Source organism: Bubalus kerabau, chromosome 12, assembly GCF_029407905.1.
Source record: "Bubalus kerabau isolate K-KA32 ecotype Philippines breed swamp buffalo chromosome 12, PCC_UOA_SB_1v2, whole genome shotgun sequence".
Classification (NCBI taxonomy): Eukaryota; Metazoa; Chordata; class Mammalia; order Artiodactyla; family Bovidae; genus Bubalus; species Bubalus kerabau.
Window position 1 is genome coordinate 46,740,001 of NC_073635.1, and position 20,354 is coordinate 46,760,354.

Below are 20,354 nucleotides of genomic sequence, written 5' to 3' on the forward strand. Positions count from 1 at the left end.
TTTCATCTAATGTGCTATATATACTTCTCCAAATTAGTTCCAGTATCTTTAGAATTTACCTGAGCTTTGCTGTCATCTTACCGGTCCTGCAAACAGGGCTGAATGATGTGTTAAATCATTCCATCAAGTTGATGAAGGAATTCAAACTGCTTCAAGCACAAGAGACAAGGGGGCTATTACTCTTGCTTCTTAACCCATAACATAGCATTCAAAGCAGTATCAGTCCCTCATCTATCAAATGAAAAGAAAGCCCTGTGTGTTGGCAAAAGTGCAGGGGCACACATATGCACATAAAAGTTTCAATAAAAGCAGATGGTGAATATTAGGCAAGAATGAAAATATATTTTTAAAGTTATATTTTCCTTTTTTTATTAAGCTCTTAAAAAAGATTCTACTTTATATTTCAGAATAGAAAAATGTTCCAAAGTACTAGGTTGAAACATAAGAGATTGTAGATATTTTCCTGTTTTGTTCTACAAAAATAACATCACATTAAGTTTATCTGCAGAAACTCGCATTTATATTTTGCTATTAATTTTGATAAAAAGGTTCTCTGAGTCATTGAACTTGCAATGACCTAATTTTTGTACATTTATAAATATGTCTACTCAGCGAAGGAAGGAAGGACAGTGTTTTGTAATTCTTTTAGAAACAGATACACTTGTCCACTTACAAAATAAAAATGTACAAAAGAAAGATTGTTTCAGCTCCACTAAAAATATCAGATATAAGTCAATATTTCCAAAATGAAGTTTCATTTTGGAGCTAATTCTCAAATAAACATACAGGAGAATGTGCACATTTCCTTTGGATCATTTCCATACCAGATTATGTAAAATTTCTAACTGAAAATAGAAGAAATAGAAATCATGGCTTAGACAATATGCAAATAAATTGCAAAATTAGAAATAGTTGATTCATTAAACCAATAAATACTTTCAATGAAGGAAATAAAATAGTCATTTATAATAACCATAAATAAATAATTACATGAAGCAGATTTACAGGTGGAACTAATATGTTAATTTGGGCTTCCCTGGTGGCTGAGCGGTACAGAATCCACCTGCCAATGCAGGAGATGCAGGTTTGATCTCTGCTTTGGGAAGATCCCCTGGAGAAGGAAATGACAACCCACTCCAGTATTCTTGTCTGGGAAAAATCCCATGGACAGAGGAACCTGGTCGGCTACATACAGTCCATGGCATGGGGTCACAAAAGAGTGGGACACGACTTAGTGACTAAACAAAAACAATAACAATCTACTAGTCACTTACTCTCTATCTCACTTTTAATGCTATAAAAATATTACCTATTGGCATGACTACATAAAAATATTTCTTAAACAGTGAGGAAGTGAGTCACTCTGTGCCTATCAAAAGAGCTCAAAAAAATAAAGCTGAGTAAGTGGAGTAATTAATAGTCTATTCTGTTTTCTCCATGGGGAAAAGACATTTCATCTGACCAAGTAAAAGCAAAGCTACTATAGTAAGTAAAATTATTATAAATGTAATTATTATTTATAATGTATCCAAAAATAAATATTAATACTCTCTAATTGATTGCTTTGGCATCTAATTCATGAAAATTATCTGCAAGTAGTAATATACTTCAGCTTTCTAAGTATCCAAAAAAGTTACCTAAACCTTAAGTTATGGATGTTCTGGAGTAGCAACTGACATCTTCATCATCAATACATCCTATTTCTTTTAGTAAAGTTCATATTAATTATGTAATAATAAATTCCTGGAAAATGTAAATTTTATTCTAGGTAACATTGAGGTAGTTAATTTCACAAGTGGCCCACATAACATTATCAAAATATGGAAATTTCCAAAGAAAAGGGCTTTTCGCTCCATGCAGGTCTATATAGTCAGACGAATTACTACTGGGTTCAGATTTTTCATACATGTGTGTGATATTTACTATAAATTAATTTGTATAATGTCAATCTAGAATTCAAAATAGAAAGTCATTTTTGAAGATAATCCAAAAATTATAATTTTTAAGTAATGAAAAATGTACAAAAGGAAATATATTTCAAAAAATTAATTTCCACAAACAGGAGAAAAGTGATGGTAGTCATTTAAAAAGGATGTTGTGTAGGAAAATGGTCCACAAGGTTGGATGCTAAGAATACAACATTAATAAGAGGATATTTCAATATGGCCCATCTGCTAACTACTTCATTGCCTCTAAAGCTCTGTCTTCAAATTCAGAATATCAGAATGAGAACCTTCCAAACAAGTCTGTTAACCATTGGAAATCTTGAACACCGCCCATGAAGAATATACAACAAAAGAATATGTGACATAAGAAATGTTTTATAGCCTGAAGCAAATCCCCTGTATTTCTTTCTGGCTTCATCTTAAATTATTCCTGCTTCTAAAATGGCAGAATTCACTGGGGTCGCAAAGAGTCGGACAAGACTGAATGAGTACACTAATGAAAGAAAGTTTTCATATTTTTTTGAAAACAAATAAAGGGAAAAGACTCAATTATAGGGAAAATTAGAATATATATGAATAAAAATTTTGTGAAATAGTAGCAGAAAGAGAAAAAAGAAAGGGCAATTTTGTATTTCATATGGTTCATTTCACATATCTGACATGCAGTAAATATTTACCTATTGATTATATCATTTTGGTTTATTTAATCCAGGACTGAAATACACTAATGTAGATTAAGTATTCAGTACTTAGTTCCAATTATATGTGCTCACTTTTTCTATAATTGGGGAAAAAACAGCTAATACTGTAGCATACGGTATCTAATGTGTAGCATACATTTACTTTTTGGAAAACAAAAAATTAGATAGATTCCAAAATAATAAAAATGTGCAGAGGGAATTATATGTATGGTACGAAGCATGCTCAAAAATGTTTTGGAAATAACAATTCAAACAATTTGATAAACCAGGGAACAAATTATGCATGAGAGTTATCACTGAAAATCAGCACCAGTGACAGATTTGGGGGGAATAGAGAGAGATGCAGCATAAAGAAACAGAGAGCCTGGTTGTAGAATTTCAATGCCCTGGGCATATAGTCAGAAACAAACTCACTTGAAAAGATGCATAAACCCATTGCCCAAGACATGGAAGCAACCTAGATGCCCATCAACAGAGGAATGGATAAAGATGTGGTACATATATACAATGGAATCTCTGTTGTTTAGCACTAAGTCGTGTCTGACTCTTTGGGACCCCGTGGACTGTAGCCAACCAGGCTCTGTCCATGGGATTTTTTTCAGGCAAGAATACTGCAGTGGGTTTCCACTTCCTCCTCCAAGGGATCTTCCTGACCCAGGGATAAAACCCAGAATTAGCTGGCAGATTCTTTACCCCTGAGCCACAGGGAAGCCCTTACAATGGAATATTATTCAACCATAAAAAGATGAAATAATATCATTTGTAGAACATGGATGGGCTTAGAGATCATATTAAGTGAAGTAAGCCAGACAGAAAGATATATATCTTATGATATGTCACTTATATGTGGATCTAAAAAAAATGATACTAATGAATTTATTTAAAAAGCAGAAAGACTCACAGACCATAGAAAGCAAACTTATGTGTTACTAAAAGGGAAAAGGTTGGGGGAGGGATAAATCAGGATTTGGGGAATAACAGACACTATTTTATATAAAATAGATAAGCAACAAGGTCCTACGATATAGCACAGGAAACTATATTCAGTATTTTATAAAAATCTATAGTGGAAAGTATCTGAGAAATGTATTACATATATATGTAACTCTTTCATTGTTTCATATATATAAAGCAGAATTACTTTGTCACACACCAGAAACTAACACAACATTGTAAAACAACTATACTTCAATTAAAAAAAAAATGAAAACATCAATTAGTCCTATCTATTTCACTAATTTTAGACTGAGGGCAAAAATCAGCAATGTTTTTCAAAATCCAGAAGGTCTAGAGAACTTGGAGTATGTTTGGAAAAGTTAGAAGACATAAAACTATTTATGAGGCTACCAGCTATGTCAAAGATTTCCTCAGGACATATCTTTGATAAACCCCTAATTTTAATCAAAGTTCATACTATTAAAAACATTTCTCCTAATATTTAGGATCACTGAAATAATGTATGCCTATTACTTTTTGATACACTAACTTGTTTTTTCATATTTGTATTTTGAATGTGTTCTAATTAAACTCTTCCTGGATTCAAAAACCCTTTAAAGTGTTTTTATTTTAAAAACTAAGGGGAGAGTTTACTCAGCACTTATTACTTTGAATTCTAATGTCGGTATAGCCACTGATCCTTCAACTAATGGTGACAAATATTCTGTCTAATTGAATAAAGTCAACAACTTTTTAATATTAACATGATTTAAAAATGCTTAAAAGTTACTGATGATTAAGATTTTAGACCATGGTGATTCTCAGCACCCAAATTAATTTTGGTATCTATTTTTAACATCAATGTTTTCTTAAGAATTATTATCTTTCAGATGATTTAAAGTGGTGAGCAGCAAATTTCATTTAAGAAGTTCAAGCCTAAAATGACACAAGCATATAATTAATTTCTCTACAAATGTCTCTAAATGAAGTCACTTGTTTTAATACAGATATGTGTAGTAAGAAAGTTACAGGGCGAGTACAAGGCACATGATGAATGTAGTCATGAAAAAAAAACAATTTTTAATTTAGTAGACCCTATCAATCTAGAAAGCCTATGAATATTTACTAATAATTCAGTATGCTGAAAAATAGAAGAGATGAGATACATACAAAAGATGAGCATCATATAATAAAACTCTTACTATAAGAGTATCAATGTCTATTACAATGTCTATGACCCCATAATTATATTTGAAATTAAGAATGTAATGGTGGCTTCACATCCCTAGGGCAAATATTAAAATAAAATGTACTTTTTAAAATAAAATATGCATTCAGATATTGAAAGACTGTTGGGTTATGACCAAGATCTCTATTCTGAGAGCAAAACAATTTAAAAACTTAACATGTGATAAGATTATAGTGATATAGAAAAAGTTTTTGTGTATATTCACAGCCGGAATATGCTACTGTTTCATCTAGTCAAGGCTATGGGTTTTCCTGTGGTCATGTATAGATGTGAGAGTTGGACTGTGAAGAAGGCTGAGCGCCGAAGAATTGATGTTTTTGAACTGTGGTGTTGGAGAAGACTCTTGAGAGTCACTTGGACTGCAAGGCGATCCAACCAGTCCATTCTGAAGGAGATCAGCCCTGGGATTTCTTTGGAAGGAATGGTGCTAAAGCTGAAACTCCAGTACTTTGGCCACCTCATGCGAAGAGTTGACTCATTGGAAAAGACTCTGATGCTGGGAGGGATTGGGGGCAGGAGGAGAAGGGGACGACAGAGGATGAGATGGCTGGATGGCATCACTGACTCAATGGACGTGAGTCTGAGTGAACTCCGGGAGTTGGTGATGGACAGGGAGGCCTGGCGTGCTGCGATTCATGGGGTCGCAAAGAGTCGAACACGACTGAGCGACTGATCTGATCTGATCATACACATGTATGTTCTAAGGGTTCCATAATTCCACCTTTTGCCTTTCATCTTCACGGTTATTTTAACTTACCTTCACCATCTCTTACAATCTTTTAGCAATTCAGCTCAGATAAATATGCATTCACATAATAGACTGTCTAGTCCTTTTCAAGCAAATGCAGTATACACATGACTCCTCGGAATTTACAATGTAGTACTGAAGCAGACCAGTGAAAAAAGAACTTCCGAATAACAAGGCAAATGTTGTAATGAAAATTTAAGGGACAGGCACACAGGAAAACCAGCAGTAGGATCCCTATAAAAATCTAGTTTTGTATCTCAGGAAGTCAAGATTATAATAATAATAACAAATAGATGATAGGTATATAGACAGATGATGAACAGATAGGCAGATACAACTCATGAATTCTGAAAAAAGAAGCCATTTCAAAAAAGTGTAGTTCAACTCAAGTTGAAACATGAGATTTGTAGAAAGCTCCCCACCAAAAATTCCAGGGGACTCATTGTTTCAGTCACATTGTTGATCATGCCTTTAGTGGTCTCTTACCTACCACCTCTGAGCTTTTATATTCACTCCCATACTTGCTTCACCAAGATTCTTCAAGAGAATTAATCACTAATATACTGATATCCACTGTATACTATAAAACATCTCTCATGCATTTTAAGTGAAACTAGCTATGTAGCATCTATGAGAAAACTGTGAAAAGAGTCACTAAAAGCTTTTTCTGTAGGGTTTTTCATTCTATTGCAAGACATTAGTGGAGAATGGCTGCTTAACCCTAGTAATGGATTTTTATATGTAAATATTCTTACTTAAAACTTAAATCCTCTATGAAAAATTTATTACTGTAGATTTTCACAAATCATTTTTTCATTAAATATAAAAACACATGTCAAAATATACATAATGCATTCTATATAACATTTTTCTTCATTGTTGAAGAAGAACTCACAGAAAGATTAGAATTAGACATTTAGAGACAATCTGACCAACTTATGTACTTGTATATATTCCACTCAGCTTCGTGATAATACTTGGTAGCGAATTTCAAAATTATTAGAAATTGTCTTAATGCTACTCTCAATAATGCCTACATTTTGACATATTAGAACCTAGTAAAGATTACCATTTTATCATTAATTGCAAAATACAGATAATTTAATTTATATAAATATAGTTTTCTTTCTCCCTGAGGTTTCAGGTGAACTGTATTCATGTGGAAAAGAAAAACATGGTTGTGTAAGCATTTTTACTTTTGGTGAATAATTATTTTTGAGGAAAAAAGGTTTCCCACCTTAACTTAGTCTTTCTGTAAACATTTCTCTCTGTTATTTAAATGTCCAATTGTATTCATTTTCCTTTTTGATATCCAATTAATTGTGCCTTTTGAGTAATAAATTGTTTCCAAAGAAGTAATCCATTCCATAACACTGATTATTTGATAGTCATATCAAAAAATATATCAAAGTATACAGTCTATGTTATTATTAAAATTTAAAAGTATTAAATTAAGATGATAAAGATATGGCAAGGCTCCAATTGTCCTAATTTAAATTTACCATTTGAAAACATGAATTTGCATCCAACAGCATAAATTTTCAACATGCATGTTAAAATAATATTTCAATTCTTCATGAAAGTATTTCATAAAGTAGGGCATGAAAAGACAAATGTTTGCCTATGGAAACAAGTCACACTGGTACAAATCAAATATAAATAGAAAATGTTCATAGCTTTGCACTATCTGGGCTTATTTGTTGCATGCAGTTTAGAAGCAACTACTAGTACATTGGAAAAGACCATGATGCTGGGAGGGAATGAAGGCAGGAGGAGAAGAGGGCAGCAGAGCATGATATGGTTGGATGGCATCACTGACTCAATGGACATGAACTTGGGACAACTCTGGGAGATAGAGAGGCCTGGAATGCTGCAGTCCAAGGGGTCACAGAGTCAGATACAACTTAGTGACTGAACAACAATACTAGTACATTGGTTGATAATCTTCACTGTATTTCTTGATTGACCAAATGACCCTCTCTTTTATTCCAAAAAATACTCATAGTAATCCTTTGTATATTGTCCATGCTCTAATATGCTAAGTAAAAGGACAATAGACCCTGAAGACATGGAGGAAGACAAACTGTAGACCTTCAGGAATTGAGATAACAATTAAAACAAAAAAAATTCTCTTTTTCTAAATGTACTGGGAAATAAATGAACACTTACCTGTTGTTTAAGAGAATCACAGCAGCTCTTCATTCATATTTCTTTTTTTTGTTGAGTAGACTTAATTTTTACTTAATGTTAATATTATAGGCTTTTAAAATGCTTCTATACCCTTTTATAATGTAATTTAGAAATATACTTTATTCTATGATTAAAACCTAGTTCATATGTCGAGCAGGAAAAACAGACCTCATAATCATATATTACCTTTTTCAATATGCATCCTTTTCGACTCATGTCCCATGTCATGACCAGCCAAATCTCCCTCTTTGGGCCCAGGGAGTACATTTGGTGACAAACCCATCAGCATCTGGTTCATGGACAACCCATTCTGATGGACAGCTGTCAAGACCGAAACAAAAGATAAAAGAATAAAACACCATAATACACAATATTCAAATAACCTATTTAAACTCTTTTGGAATCAGAAATAAATAAAATATCATGGTCTAACTTTAAAATTATAATCTAAGTTGAACACCATGAGGACTGATAACTAAGATAATTCCTAAGGACAAGCAGAAATATATTGAAAATGAAACTATTTTATCCTCTATTTATCTCAAAAAATAGGTATATTGTTTAATCTAGAATTCTTTTGAGTGGTCATGCCACTATAACCATTACCAATGAACTATTCAGGCTTTATCTAATGTAACACATCCTCTCCTGAGCCTTCTGTAACTGCAAAAATAACCTTCTGTAACTGCAAAAACTAGTCTTAAAGCTAGAACACTCTAAGTCTATAAAGTTAAAATATAATTTAGAATAGTTTTAGAGGCATGAGAGGGCAAATAGAGTTTTCAACAAGTTAAGGAACTGAAATAGCACTGAAATTCAATATTCATATTCTATTCTAGTCAATGGGCTTCCCCAGTGGCTCAGAGGTAAAGAATCCGCCTGCAATACAAGAGACGTGAGTTTGATCCCTGGATTGGGAAGATTCCCTGGAGGAGGAAGTGGCCACCCATTGCAGTTTTCATAGACAGCATATCCTGAAGGGCTATAGCCCATGGGGTCACAAAGTGTTGGAAATGACTGAAGCAATGGAACATGCACACACACAGCCTAGGAGACAAAACCCTAAGTTTAAGAGATATCAAAGTACTTCTTTAAACATTTGATTTGGAACTCAAATTTAAAAATAAAACTGCCCATTAATATCTATTACATGGTTGAATGATTTAAAACAATAATTTCTTTCTTGAATTATTAAGAGTAATCTGTCACTACTGACAGGATAAAGCAAGTGACCAAATACCCTTATGATCTCAATCCAATCAATATATTTCTTAATAAATTGCCTATGAAAATCTTGGTTTTGTGAAAAATTTTGAAGAAAAGTCATTCCATAAAACCTTACTTTCACTGAAAAAAAACATTTTAAAAATATGTAGAATAATTTGGAGAAGGACATGGCAACCCACTCCAGTATTTTTGCCTGGAGAATCCAATGGACAGAGGAGCCTGGCGGGCTACAGTCCATGGGTTTGCAGAGTCAGGCATGACTGAGCAATTAACAATAACCCACAACTTTACTCTTAATTTTCTTGATCATGAGGACAAGGATTAAATATCTGAAAATGTGATCACAAAATAAAGTATGAAAGTATTAACCTACTTCTTAGAATTTTATAAAAATAACATGTGAAGATAATATGCATTATTGACTGTTACTAATTCAAATCCTAAAATTTGACCAATTTCAAACTCTTCAATCTATTGATCATCTGAATGATTATGAAATGTGTTTTTCTCAAAACAGTTATTTTGAATCTATTTCTTTTATCCCTCTTTGTCAATGCAAGGATGAAGTTTAAAAATTGTAAATTTTTAAAAACTGGCAAGGATGGAATTGAAGGAATGAAGAGGAATAATTTGTACACAGTATATATGGATACTAGATATTTGAGAGTTGGAGGCATTTACTTCAGAAACTAATCTAGAAGGTTATTTACTTTCTCTAACTGTTTCATAGCTCAAATCCTTATGTGTGGCATCAAAAAGAGGGAGTTTATATCAGAATTGTTAATGTACTACCATACCTCATGCTATTGCAAACTGGGAAACATAATTTTGAGACATGGCTATTGCTACAGAGCTTCAGAACATGATACATCTGAGATCTCTTCAGAATGAGGGTATTTTGATTAGAAAAGCCAGCTGCACCTAATAAAGTTTAAAATGGTGACAAGTGGAAGAATGACACCTACGAATTCTGTCCGAGGAGCTCTCAGTCCGCGCTGGAGAGCTGGACACACTGCTGCTGCGGTGTGATGATGGGTGGCTGCCAGGCCTTCGGCCCTCCTCCAGGGAGGGGGCGGGTGATGGGCTGTCGGGAACACGCTCCTATACCGCCAGGGGAGGGTGGGGGGAAGAAAAGAGGTCAATACATTGGACCCTTGCTTAAGCAATGTTGGTTTTTCTTAATGCTACAGAAATGTGAAGACAACACTTTTTTCCAGCAACATTTAACTGCATTAAAAGACACATTTATTTTTTAAATTTTTAAAAACTTTTATTTTGTATTGAGAAAGAGGTAAATACATTGGACCCTTGCTTAAGCAATGTTGGTTTTTCTTAATGCTACAGAAATGTGAAGACAACACTTTTTTCCAGCAACATTTAACTGCATTAAAAGACACATTTATTTTTTAAATTTTTAAAAACTTTTATTTTGTATTGGGATATAGCTGAAGAGCAATGTTATGATAGTTTGAGGTGAATAGCAAAAGGATTCAGCCATACATATATACACGTATCCATCCTTCTCCAAATCCCCCCTCCCATTCAGGCTGCCACATAACATTGAGCAGAGTTCCATTCAGTAGGCTCTCCTTGGTTATCCATTCTAAATATAGCAAGCACTGTGTATATGTTCATCCCAAACTACCAATCTTTTCTTTCCTCCCCACCAACAACCATAAGTCTAAGTAAGAAAAGAATATAAATAAAATAGGTGGACACCATTGTATTATTGACTAATGTAAATCCCCTCTTTGGATAAAAATAGAGGTCAAAAAAGACATCCAGTTTAGAACCATTAGACAACAAAGAATTAACAGAACAAAGCAAGTTTTAATTCTAGACAATTATCATTATAAAAAAAACCTGATACATAGAGTCTATTGATTCAGCAAGTGTCTAGGATCATTTAACACACAAATTATCATAGTGACATCATCAAAATAATACCAGAGGAGCTGTTAACAGCTATTTCATTATGGGACTTCTCTGGATATACTTGGGCAGTCACATTTTAAGGGACCATGGAAATCTATCATTATTTAACATTTGAATAATTTTGATTCTGGTAATTTTCAGACTCCTAGCATCAATGCAACCCACAAATATATTACTGAAAATTCATGAATAATGTATTAGGTGTATCCCAGGGAAATGTGGTATTATATTTCCTGATCCTGTCCTATGTTCACACTCAAGTCCCACTCCATATCTTACCCAAGCCCTGCACCTTCCCAATGAGACCAATGTGCAAATATTGTGTTGGCCAAAAAGTTCATTCAGATTTTTCTGTTGCATCTTACTGAAAAACCCAAACGAACTTTTTGGCCAGCCCAATCTATTGTATAACTGTCTCCACTGAGATATTATAAATGGATTTACAGATTAATAAATAAAATACTCATTTGTTAACATTTGCTTCTTTGAGCAAAGAGATATTTTCACCTTCAGATATGAACACACACTGTCCTTGAAGAACACTCTTCAATAATTCATAAATATTTGGAAGTCTACAAGTCAACTGATACATGATACATAATAAATAATAAGCAAATTATTCCTGATTAGAGTGCAAAAATGCAAATATGATATAAAAGCAGACTGTTTGAAACCAGAAGGTGTTCTAGAATGAAATCAGCCTATAGGAGGCTATTTTCAAAATATCAAAGGCTAATGTAATATAGAAAACAGACAAGCTTAAGGCTTTGTACTAACAGAAAAAGAGTAATGCCTGTCTTCAATCTCAAAAGTTCATTTAACCCATTGATGGTTTGCAAGTCTACTTTCCATTAGAATCACCTGGGAAGTTCCTCAACATGCCTATGCCTGGGCTTTACTCCCTGAGATTCTGGCTTACATGAGTTGAATTGTGTCCCCTCAGAATGACTGAAGTCCTGACCTATGGATACTTATGAATGTGAGCATTTGGAAACAGGGTCTTTGCAGATGAAATTAACTGCAATGAGGCCATACTAAAATAGCATGGCTTCTCCATCAAACAGGACAGATGTCTTCACAAGAGGACATTGTGAAGATATGGGGAAAATGTGAAACAGAGAAAAACTATGAAGGAAAAACATCATGTGAAGATGAGGTAGAGATCTGACCTCTGCAGCTGTAAACCAAAGATTGTTAAAGCTTGCTAGCCACCATCAGGATCTTTGGAGACTCAAGGAAGGATTCTACCCAGAATCTCAGAGGAAGTGTGGTACTGCTGACACCTTGCTTTCAGACTTCTAGACTCCAGAAATATGAGGGTATAAATTTGTTCTTTTAGGCCATCTGGTGGGTGCATTTACCCTGCATCTGCTGTGGGGCCCAGAAACAAATGTTTTTTAAGACTCTCCAGGTGATTTTAACATATATCCAAGATTGAGCATCACTTGTCTCATATGCTTTTAATTTTTCAATCCTACACATTGTCAATAATCATCTTCAACAGTTACACTAAGGCTTCATTCTTGAGAATCATACAAATAAAAAGAAAATAATCCTCAAAAATAGCCAAGCCCTCTTCCAAAATCTAAACATAAAACTGTTTCTCAGTATGTATTCTGTAGAATAAAAAATAGACACAAGAAACTTTACAACAAAGAATTTGCCTGTCAAAAAATATCGTAACAAAAGAAAAGGATAAAAAAGTCAACTAAAGTCTACTCTTTATAGTCGCAATGCATATTTTTAAAATCTATGTCTCAACATGAAAAATGAACACAATTATCAGTAATTTTTTTTCCAAGCTAAATAAATCAAACAAGTTATGCTTCTAAGTAGTCTACATTCTATAGGTCACATTGCAGACAAATGACCTAAATTTCTAAGAAACAAGCACATATATGATTTAAAAGAATGGAGAACCCACATCTGGATGCTAAAAGTTACTGTCCATCTAATTATAATTTAAAAGCAACTGGGATTATAAATCTTTCTTTTTACCATTCACCTTTAGGTTAAACTTAAAACAGCTTCAAACTATGAACTTATTATGTGTTCAGTTTAATGAGTTTTGTCAACCTCTCGACAATTTCTATAACCAAGAAAGACTCCCATGCCCCTTTCCAACCTATTTCTCCCATCCCCATAAGCAACGGAGTTCTATCACCAGAAAGACATTTGGCTGGTTCTAGATTTCACAAAAATTAGCTCATACAGTACCTAATTTTTCATGTCTGCCTTTTTACACAACAAAATATTTGTTAGATTCATTCAGGTTGTTGCATGTATTAATAGTTTATCTTTTTTCTTTCTGAATATATTCATTTGCACATAATGTTCAAAATCTCCAAGTCATGTTTCAACAGTACATGAGCCATGAACTGCCAGGTGTTCAAGCTGTATTTAGAAAAGGCAGAGGAACCACAGATCAAACTGCCAACATCTGTGGGATAATGGAAAAAGCAAGAGAGTTCCAGAAAAACATCTACTTCTGCTTTACTGACTATGCCAAAGCCTTTGACTGTGTGGATCACAACTAACTGTGGAAAATTCTTTAAGAGATAGGAATATCAGACCACCTTACCTACCTCCTGAGAAATTTGTATGCAGGTCAAGAAGCAACATTTATTTATTTTAATTAGAGACTAATTACTTTACTAAATTAAAAAAAATAAAATATGCAAAGCATTCCCCCAAAAATTACAAATTGAAGAAACTCACAAAACAAACAAACCAAAAAAAAGAAGCAACATTTAGAGCCAGACATGGAACAAGACTGGTTCCAAATTGGGAAAGGAGTATGTCAAGTCTGTATATTGTCACCACACTTATTTAACTTATATGCAGAGGACATCATGAGAAACACTGGACTGGATGAAGCACAAGCTGGAATCAAGATTGCCAGGAGAAATACCAATAACTTCAGATATGTAGATGACACCATTCTTAGGACAGAAATCGAGGAGGGACTAAAGAGCTTCTTGATGAAAGTCAAAGAGTAGAGTGAAAAAGTAGGCTTAAAACTCAACATTCATAAAACGAAGATCATGGCATTAGGTCCCATCACTTCATGGCAAATAGATGGGGAGATTATGGAAACAGTGACTTAATTTTCTTGGGCTCCAATGTCACTGCAGATGGTGACTGCAGCCATGAAGTTAAAAGACACTTGCTCCTTGGAAGAAAAGCTATGACAAACCTAGACAGCATATTAAAAAGCAGAGATACTACTTTGCCAACAAAGGTCTGTATAGTCAAGGCTATCGTTTTCCAGTAGTCATGTATGGACGTGAGAGTTGGACCACAAAGAAGACTGACCATGAAAGAGTTGTTACTTTTGAACTGTGGTGTTGGAGATTCTTGAGAGCCCCTTGGACTGCAAGGAGATCAAACCAGTCAATCTTAAAGGAAATCAACCCTGAATATTCATTGGAAGGACTAATGCCGAAGCTGAAGCACCAATACTTGGGCCACCTTATGTGAAGAACTGACTCATTGGAAAGACCCAGATACTGGGAAAGATTAAAGACAGGAGGACAAGGGGATAACAGAGGATGAGATGGTTGGATGGCATCACTAACTCAATGGACATGAGTTTGAGTAAGCTCCAGGAGTTGGTGATGGACAGGGAAGCCTGGTGTGTTGCAGTCCATGAGATTGTAAAGAGTTGGACAGGACTGAGTGACTGAACTGAACCGAACCACAGTTTTTAATTTAAAAAAGGCAATAAAGTTCACATCAAGTCTCTGAAATCACAAATCAAAGGGTAACTTGGCTTCTGTGTAGCACTCAAAGGCTGGAGTTTGTGTCATTTTTGGAGTAGCTGTGCATTTATTATAAAGTATGGATTTATAAAACTGTATAGAAGAACTCCTTTTTAGTCTGTATAAATGTCTATATAAGTAATCTATGCTGTAGTTAATTGCACACATGACCAGATACACACTATATAGACTCTAACCTTTATTTCTCTAATAAAGAGGTATCTAAGTTTGTCTAAGTTTTAAGCTAATTTCTACTACATCTAAATCTTAATAATTAGATTATGCAGAAATACATGGTATATATTAAACAAAGAACATCAATATATTTTTATACAAATAATATTTTCTAAATTAGCCACTCTATTTTATTCAAAAGTTCACTCACGTCAATGTTTATCCATCCAAACATTTTAATACTCCTTCTAATAATTATGTAACTGATCACATTTTCAGTGGAATGTGTTTGGCCAAACAGAGATAAAGTGCAATCTTGGAATAAATCAACCCCTTTAAAATCATTTTGCAAGTATGAGTTTTCCTGTCATAAGAAATTATCAGTGGCACTAATGGAAAGCATGAGAAACTGATTTTTTTCCCTGAGATATTTAGCTCATAAAGTACTAAAATATTTAATGCACAAAACTCTAGTAACAATGGTTGTGTCATTGAAGAGTTACTTATTTTCCACATGGGGTAAACAATTATTTCATTAGTCAATGTATTTAATTGTAAAAGTTTTCTTGGATGATTCTTTTCATTCATGCATTATTCATTTATTCACTTACACATTCATAACACTCTAAAAGTCATATAATAAACTAAGTAAAAAATAAGCTGGATTAAAATCTTAATGTAAAATACATCTTAAAACATAATTTAAGGCTTAGGCAACATAGGTGAAATTGTAGTATTTATTATAGCTTTAGCTTATTTTTACTTTAATTGCTTTTTTTGTCTAGGAACAAAGGATGCAAAGACAATATTTAATACTTTTACTTAAAGAAATATTTTAATTTATGCAAATTTTATGCTTTTAAAGCTTAAGTATTCAATTGAAAGTTTCTATAAACTGAGACACAACATATTCAGTCATTTTACTTAATGTATAATTTCAATCTTTGGAACATGATGTATTATTCTTTGAAGAATTTCATTAAAGTAAAATCCATTGAGCAAGTAAGATTTGAATACATTGTTGTACAATAAATTAATTTATTTCAACAGCTTAATTCTTTTATCATGTTTATATGCTTGCCTTTCCAGAGTATGCTATAAGATGGAGAATAATGGAGACAGTAAAGAATTGCTTAGGGGAGAATCTCATAATTATTACTGAAACAAAATAGATAATGAGTTTTATTCAGACATAATAAGAAAGAAGCAGTTCAGTGTCTATAGGGAAACTATGTAAACTGGATTTATCATTTCATTTGTGTGAGACCCTTTAACCTCCAAGATGGCCCTGAAGTAGGACAAAGAGAAAGAATATTTAATACTTCAACACGCTGCCTTATAGTCCTGCATCATAGCTTCACCAATCAATAAAACACAATCTTTTGCTGTGTTCTATCTTTATAAAACTAGCCACATTAATAAATGAAAATTTAAGAGGAATACACTCTCACTGGAAAAAAAAGGTCATACTAATAAACTAATGGTAACAGAATAACATAAAGGAAAATCTGCATTTACTGCTTCTGGGTAGAACAAGAAGTATTGGTCTATACTACAATTCACAATCAAAGGTGGAGTTTAAAACAATGAATTCTAAAATGCTAAAATAAAAAGTAGTTTGGGATTAATATACACACACTACTATATATGAAATAGATAACCAAAAAGAACCTACCATATAGCACAGGGAACTATACTCAATATTTTGTAATAACGTATAAGAAAAAAGAATCAGAAAAAGAATATACAAGCACATACATATATATATATAGCTGAATATATACATACATATATATGTAGAGTTGAATCACTTTACTGTATACCTGAAACACAGCACATTTTAAATCAACTGTATGTTAATAAAAATTAAAGTAAAAATTAAATTATAAATATAAGCTGTTCAATATTACACATTTGACTAATTAAACATTAAAAAATGCACTATCTCAGCAGCCTCATCTCCCCCACAAAGTGCATTCTATTTTATCAACTTAAAATATTTTCTTAGCATAAGATTAAATAATCACAGTTCATTTCTCTAAAGGGTTATTTCATTTAACTTTACTTTCTGCTGCTCTCATTTTAATTATCTTCATTTTCGTCACTTCTTCAGTTAGCAATTCCCTTATTGAGTATGTTATAAAATTGGGAAGAAGGAATGTTAAATTTATCTTCATACAACTATTATAGTGTAAAATTGAAGTTGATTAGCATTTTCTAGAACCTAAACTCCTGAGTTTTAAGACAACTCAGACTTCATTCATTCAGAGGTTACTCACTGAACACTCAATGTACACCAGTGTTCTAGAGTCTGGTTATGTGTAAGTAAACAAAACCAATAAAATTCCTTTCTCTAATGAAGTATATACCATCAGTGAGTAAATATTCTTAGGGAAATCCATAATCATTTACACTGATTGTGATATACAAATTCTCTTCTTCTGGAAAAGTGAACAGAAAGGATAAATAATAGGATTGGGATTCTGCATTTAGGAAAATGTTAAAAAATACTTCTGGAAGACATAACAAACAATTCTAATATACATGCATCTAGTAGAAGATTAGGTAGCCATTATCAAAACTCCAACTTAGACTTCTAAACTGAGGTTTCAAAGGATATTTACATAGCTCTTTTTCATTGTTTTGATGATGATTTTCAGGAAATACTCAATTTTGCTTATGAGTATTTGGGAAATACTCATGGGAAATGGGAAAACGGTAGGGCCCTTGAGTGTAATCATAAACAACTTAACTTTATTCTCCTGCTGTCTCCTCAAACTTATTCAATGTTGATAGGGAACTATATTTTCCCCATATCTATAAGAATTCAGGCAGTCTGGAAATTTCCAGATTCCTATTTGGTAAAACAAATTCCTACAGTCACTTTGAGCAGCAAAAGGCAGTCTTGACTCAAAAGTTATACCTCAGTCTTATGTAATAATAAATATTATCATCTTAATTAAAAGAGAAGTCAAGTAGGTGGAATAGAAGGAAGATAGCAAGGATGAAAAGGTAAGTTCTGAGTCAGCCAGTATTGCCATTAATTGGCATCTCTCTGTTCACGCTGAATGCTTAAAGCCAACTTTTTATCTAGTTAAGGAACTGTGTATGTTCTAAGAGGTCACCACCTCTATGAACTGCTCACAGTTCCTTGATGGGTCTAATTTGACGCTGTTCCTCCATCCTCTGAATTTCTGGTATAAGTACATCTGGATGCTTGATTCAAGTTGATATGGCAGCAAGAGTATTTCATAGATGGAGGTGTATGCTTCTACAAGAAGCACTGAGTATCTGCTTGGTTGTATTTTATGATGACAATCAACACTAATAATAATGGCCTAGATTCATCACTTCATTAAGGTTTGCAATTTGAGAAATTGAAATATGTCATTCCATAATCAGAAGATTTCTATGAGCAGAAAGTTTCTCTCATGCATTATTGTGTTAACCTAAAAAGGAGTACATCAAGGCTGTATATTGTCACCCTGCTTATTTAACTTATATGCAGAGTACATCATGAGAAACACTGGGCTGGAAGAAGCACAAGCTGGAATAAAGATTGCCGGGAGAAATATGAATAACCTCAGATATGCAGATGACACCACCCTTATGGCAGAAAGTGAAGAGGAACTAAAAAGTCTCTTGATGAAAGTGAAAGAGGAGAGTGAAAAAGTTGGCTTAAAGCTCAACATTCAGAAAACTAAGATCATGGCATCTGGTCCCATCACTTCATGGGAAATAGAAGGGGAAACAGTGGAAACAGTGTCAGACTTTATTTTTTGGCTCCAAAATCACTGCAGATGGTCACTGCAGCCATGAAATTAAAAGACGATTACTCCTTGTAAGGAAAGTTATGACCAACCTAGACAGCACATTAAAAAGCAGAGACATTACTTTGCCAACAAAGGTCCATCTAGTCAAGACTATGGTTTTTCCAGTGGTTGTGTATGGATGTGAGAGTTGGACTGTGAAGAAAGCTGAGCACCAAAGAATTGGTGCTTTTAAACTGTGGTGTTGGAGAAGACTCTTGAGAGTCTTGGACTGCAAGGAGATCCAACCAGTCTATTCTAAAGGAGATCAGCCCCGGGATTTCTTTGGAAGGAATGATGCTAAAGCTGAAACTCCAATATTTGGGCCACCTCATGCGAAGAGTTGACTCATTGGAAAAGACTCTGATGCTGGGAGGGATTGGGGGCAGGAGGAGAAGGGGACGACAGAGGATGAGATGGCTGGATGGCATCACCGACTCGATGGACATGAGATTGGGTGAACTCCAGGAGTTGATGATGGACAGGGAGGCCTGGCGTGCTGCAATTCATGGGGTCGCAGAGTCGGACATGACTGAGTGACTGAACTGAAGGGACAGTCTGTATGAGGAAGGCAGGGAAATGCTTCATTCCACCCCTCTATCCTTTATTTAAACTTTTTTTTTTGTCTTTTAAAATATTCAGGTCCCTAGAATTCTCCAATGGTAAACAATGAGTTTACATTTTAACATTATTATGCACTCATGGATATAAATATGTGTCTTGTATTTCAGTACACTGATATATGGCATCCTTAGTTGGAGTTTTAATACTTTCTCTTCCTTGTTAGCATCCCCTTTTCATATTTAATATCAATACCCAAATAAACACTAAGGGAACATATATAACTGCTTTTCAAAATCCAAGTAAAATTTATACAATATAGTTTTCTTTTCTTAAAAATAATGTATAAAAGTGATCCATACATCTAGAGTTATTCATGGTTGCTCCAAAATAAATTATTCTGTACTCAAAAGCAAATTAGGTAAATAACATTACTGTAAGGTTTTTTAAATCTACTTTGTGAATCCAGTTACTCTGGTTCCAGTTTTTATAATCTATAAACATTTTGAACTTAATGCAAGTAAAGTATTATTTACTGATATAGCATTTAGGGACAAGTTTAGAAAAGATATTACAGAATGGAAAATTTATACACTGCATATAAAAATTTTGAGTGTTTAGTTCTTTAAATGAGAATATCCTAAACTGTCCCTAAGTTCTCTCTCTCTCTGACACACACACCACACAACAGTGGACTGGTAGAGAAAATTAATTAAAATTAAGTCGTATTTTATGTTCCTAGAAAAATACTGTAATATGGAGCATGAGGAAAGATGTTTATTCAGTAATGTAGAATAATTTGAATGTTGCCAAATGTCTCACAACAATTCTATATTATCATTAAAGAAAAGTGATATAAAAAATACATTTAAATGTCTGCTTTGCATACCACTGAACTACCAACCCCCCAAAAGCAAAATACACTACTTTTGTTATGTAAGAAGAGCTAAACAAGAAAAAGGGAGTGTGAGAGAGAGAGAGGTCTTATTACATTATTGTAATTGTATTTCAAAATCTTGTCATAGGTTCTATATAGAATTATGAACTTATTTTAAACAGATGATTTTGAATACTTTGGAAGAAAATAAACTAGAAATAAGCTGAAGATCGGAGAAGG

General features: G+C 33.6%; 1 protein-coding gene across 1 annotated transcript in view; it reads right to left on the bottom strand.

Moving 5' to 3' along the window:
* DACH1 (dachshund family transcription factor 1) overlaps positions 1-20,354 on the bottom strand; it is a 477,329-nt gene that overhangs the window by 125,005 nt on the left and 331,970 nt on the right. The window contains exons 5-6 of the mRNA XM_055542628.1: positions 9,963-10,098; positions 7,957-8,091 (exon numbers count right to left, since the gene is read on the bottom strand). Of these exons, the coding sequence (XP_055398603.1) occupies positions 7,957-8,091; positions 9,963-10,098 (271 nt within the window). The remainder of the gene's footprint in view (positions 1-7,956; positions 8,092-9,962; positions 10,099-20,354) is intronic.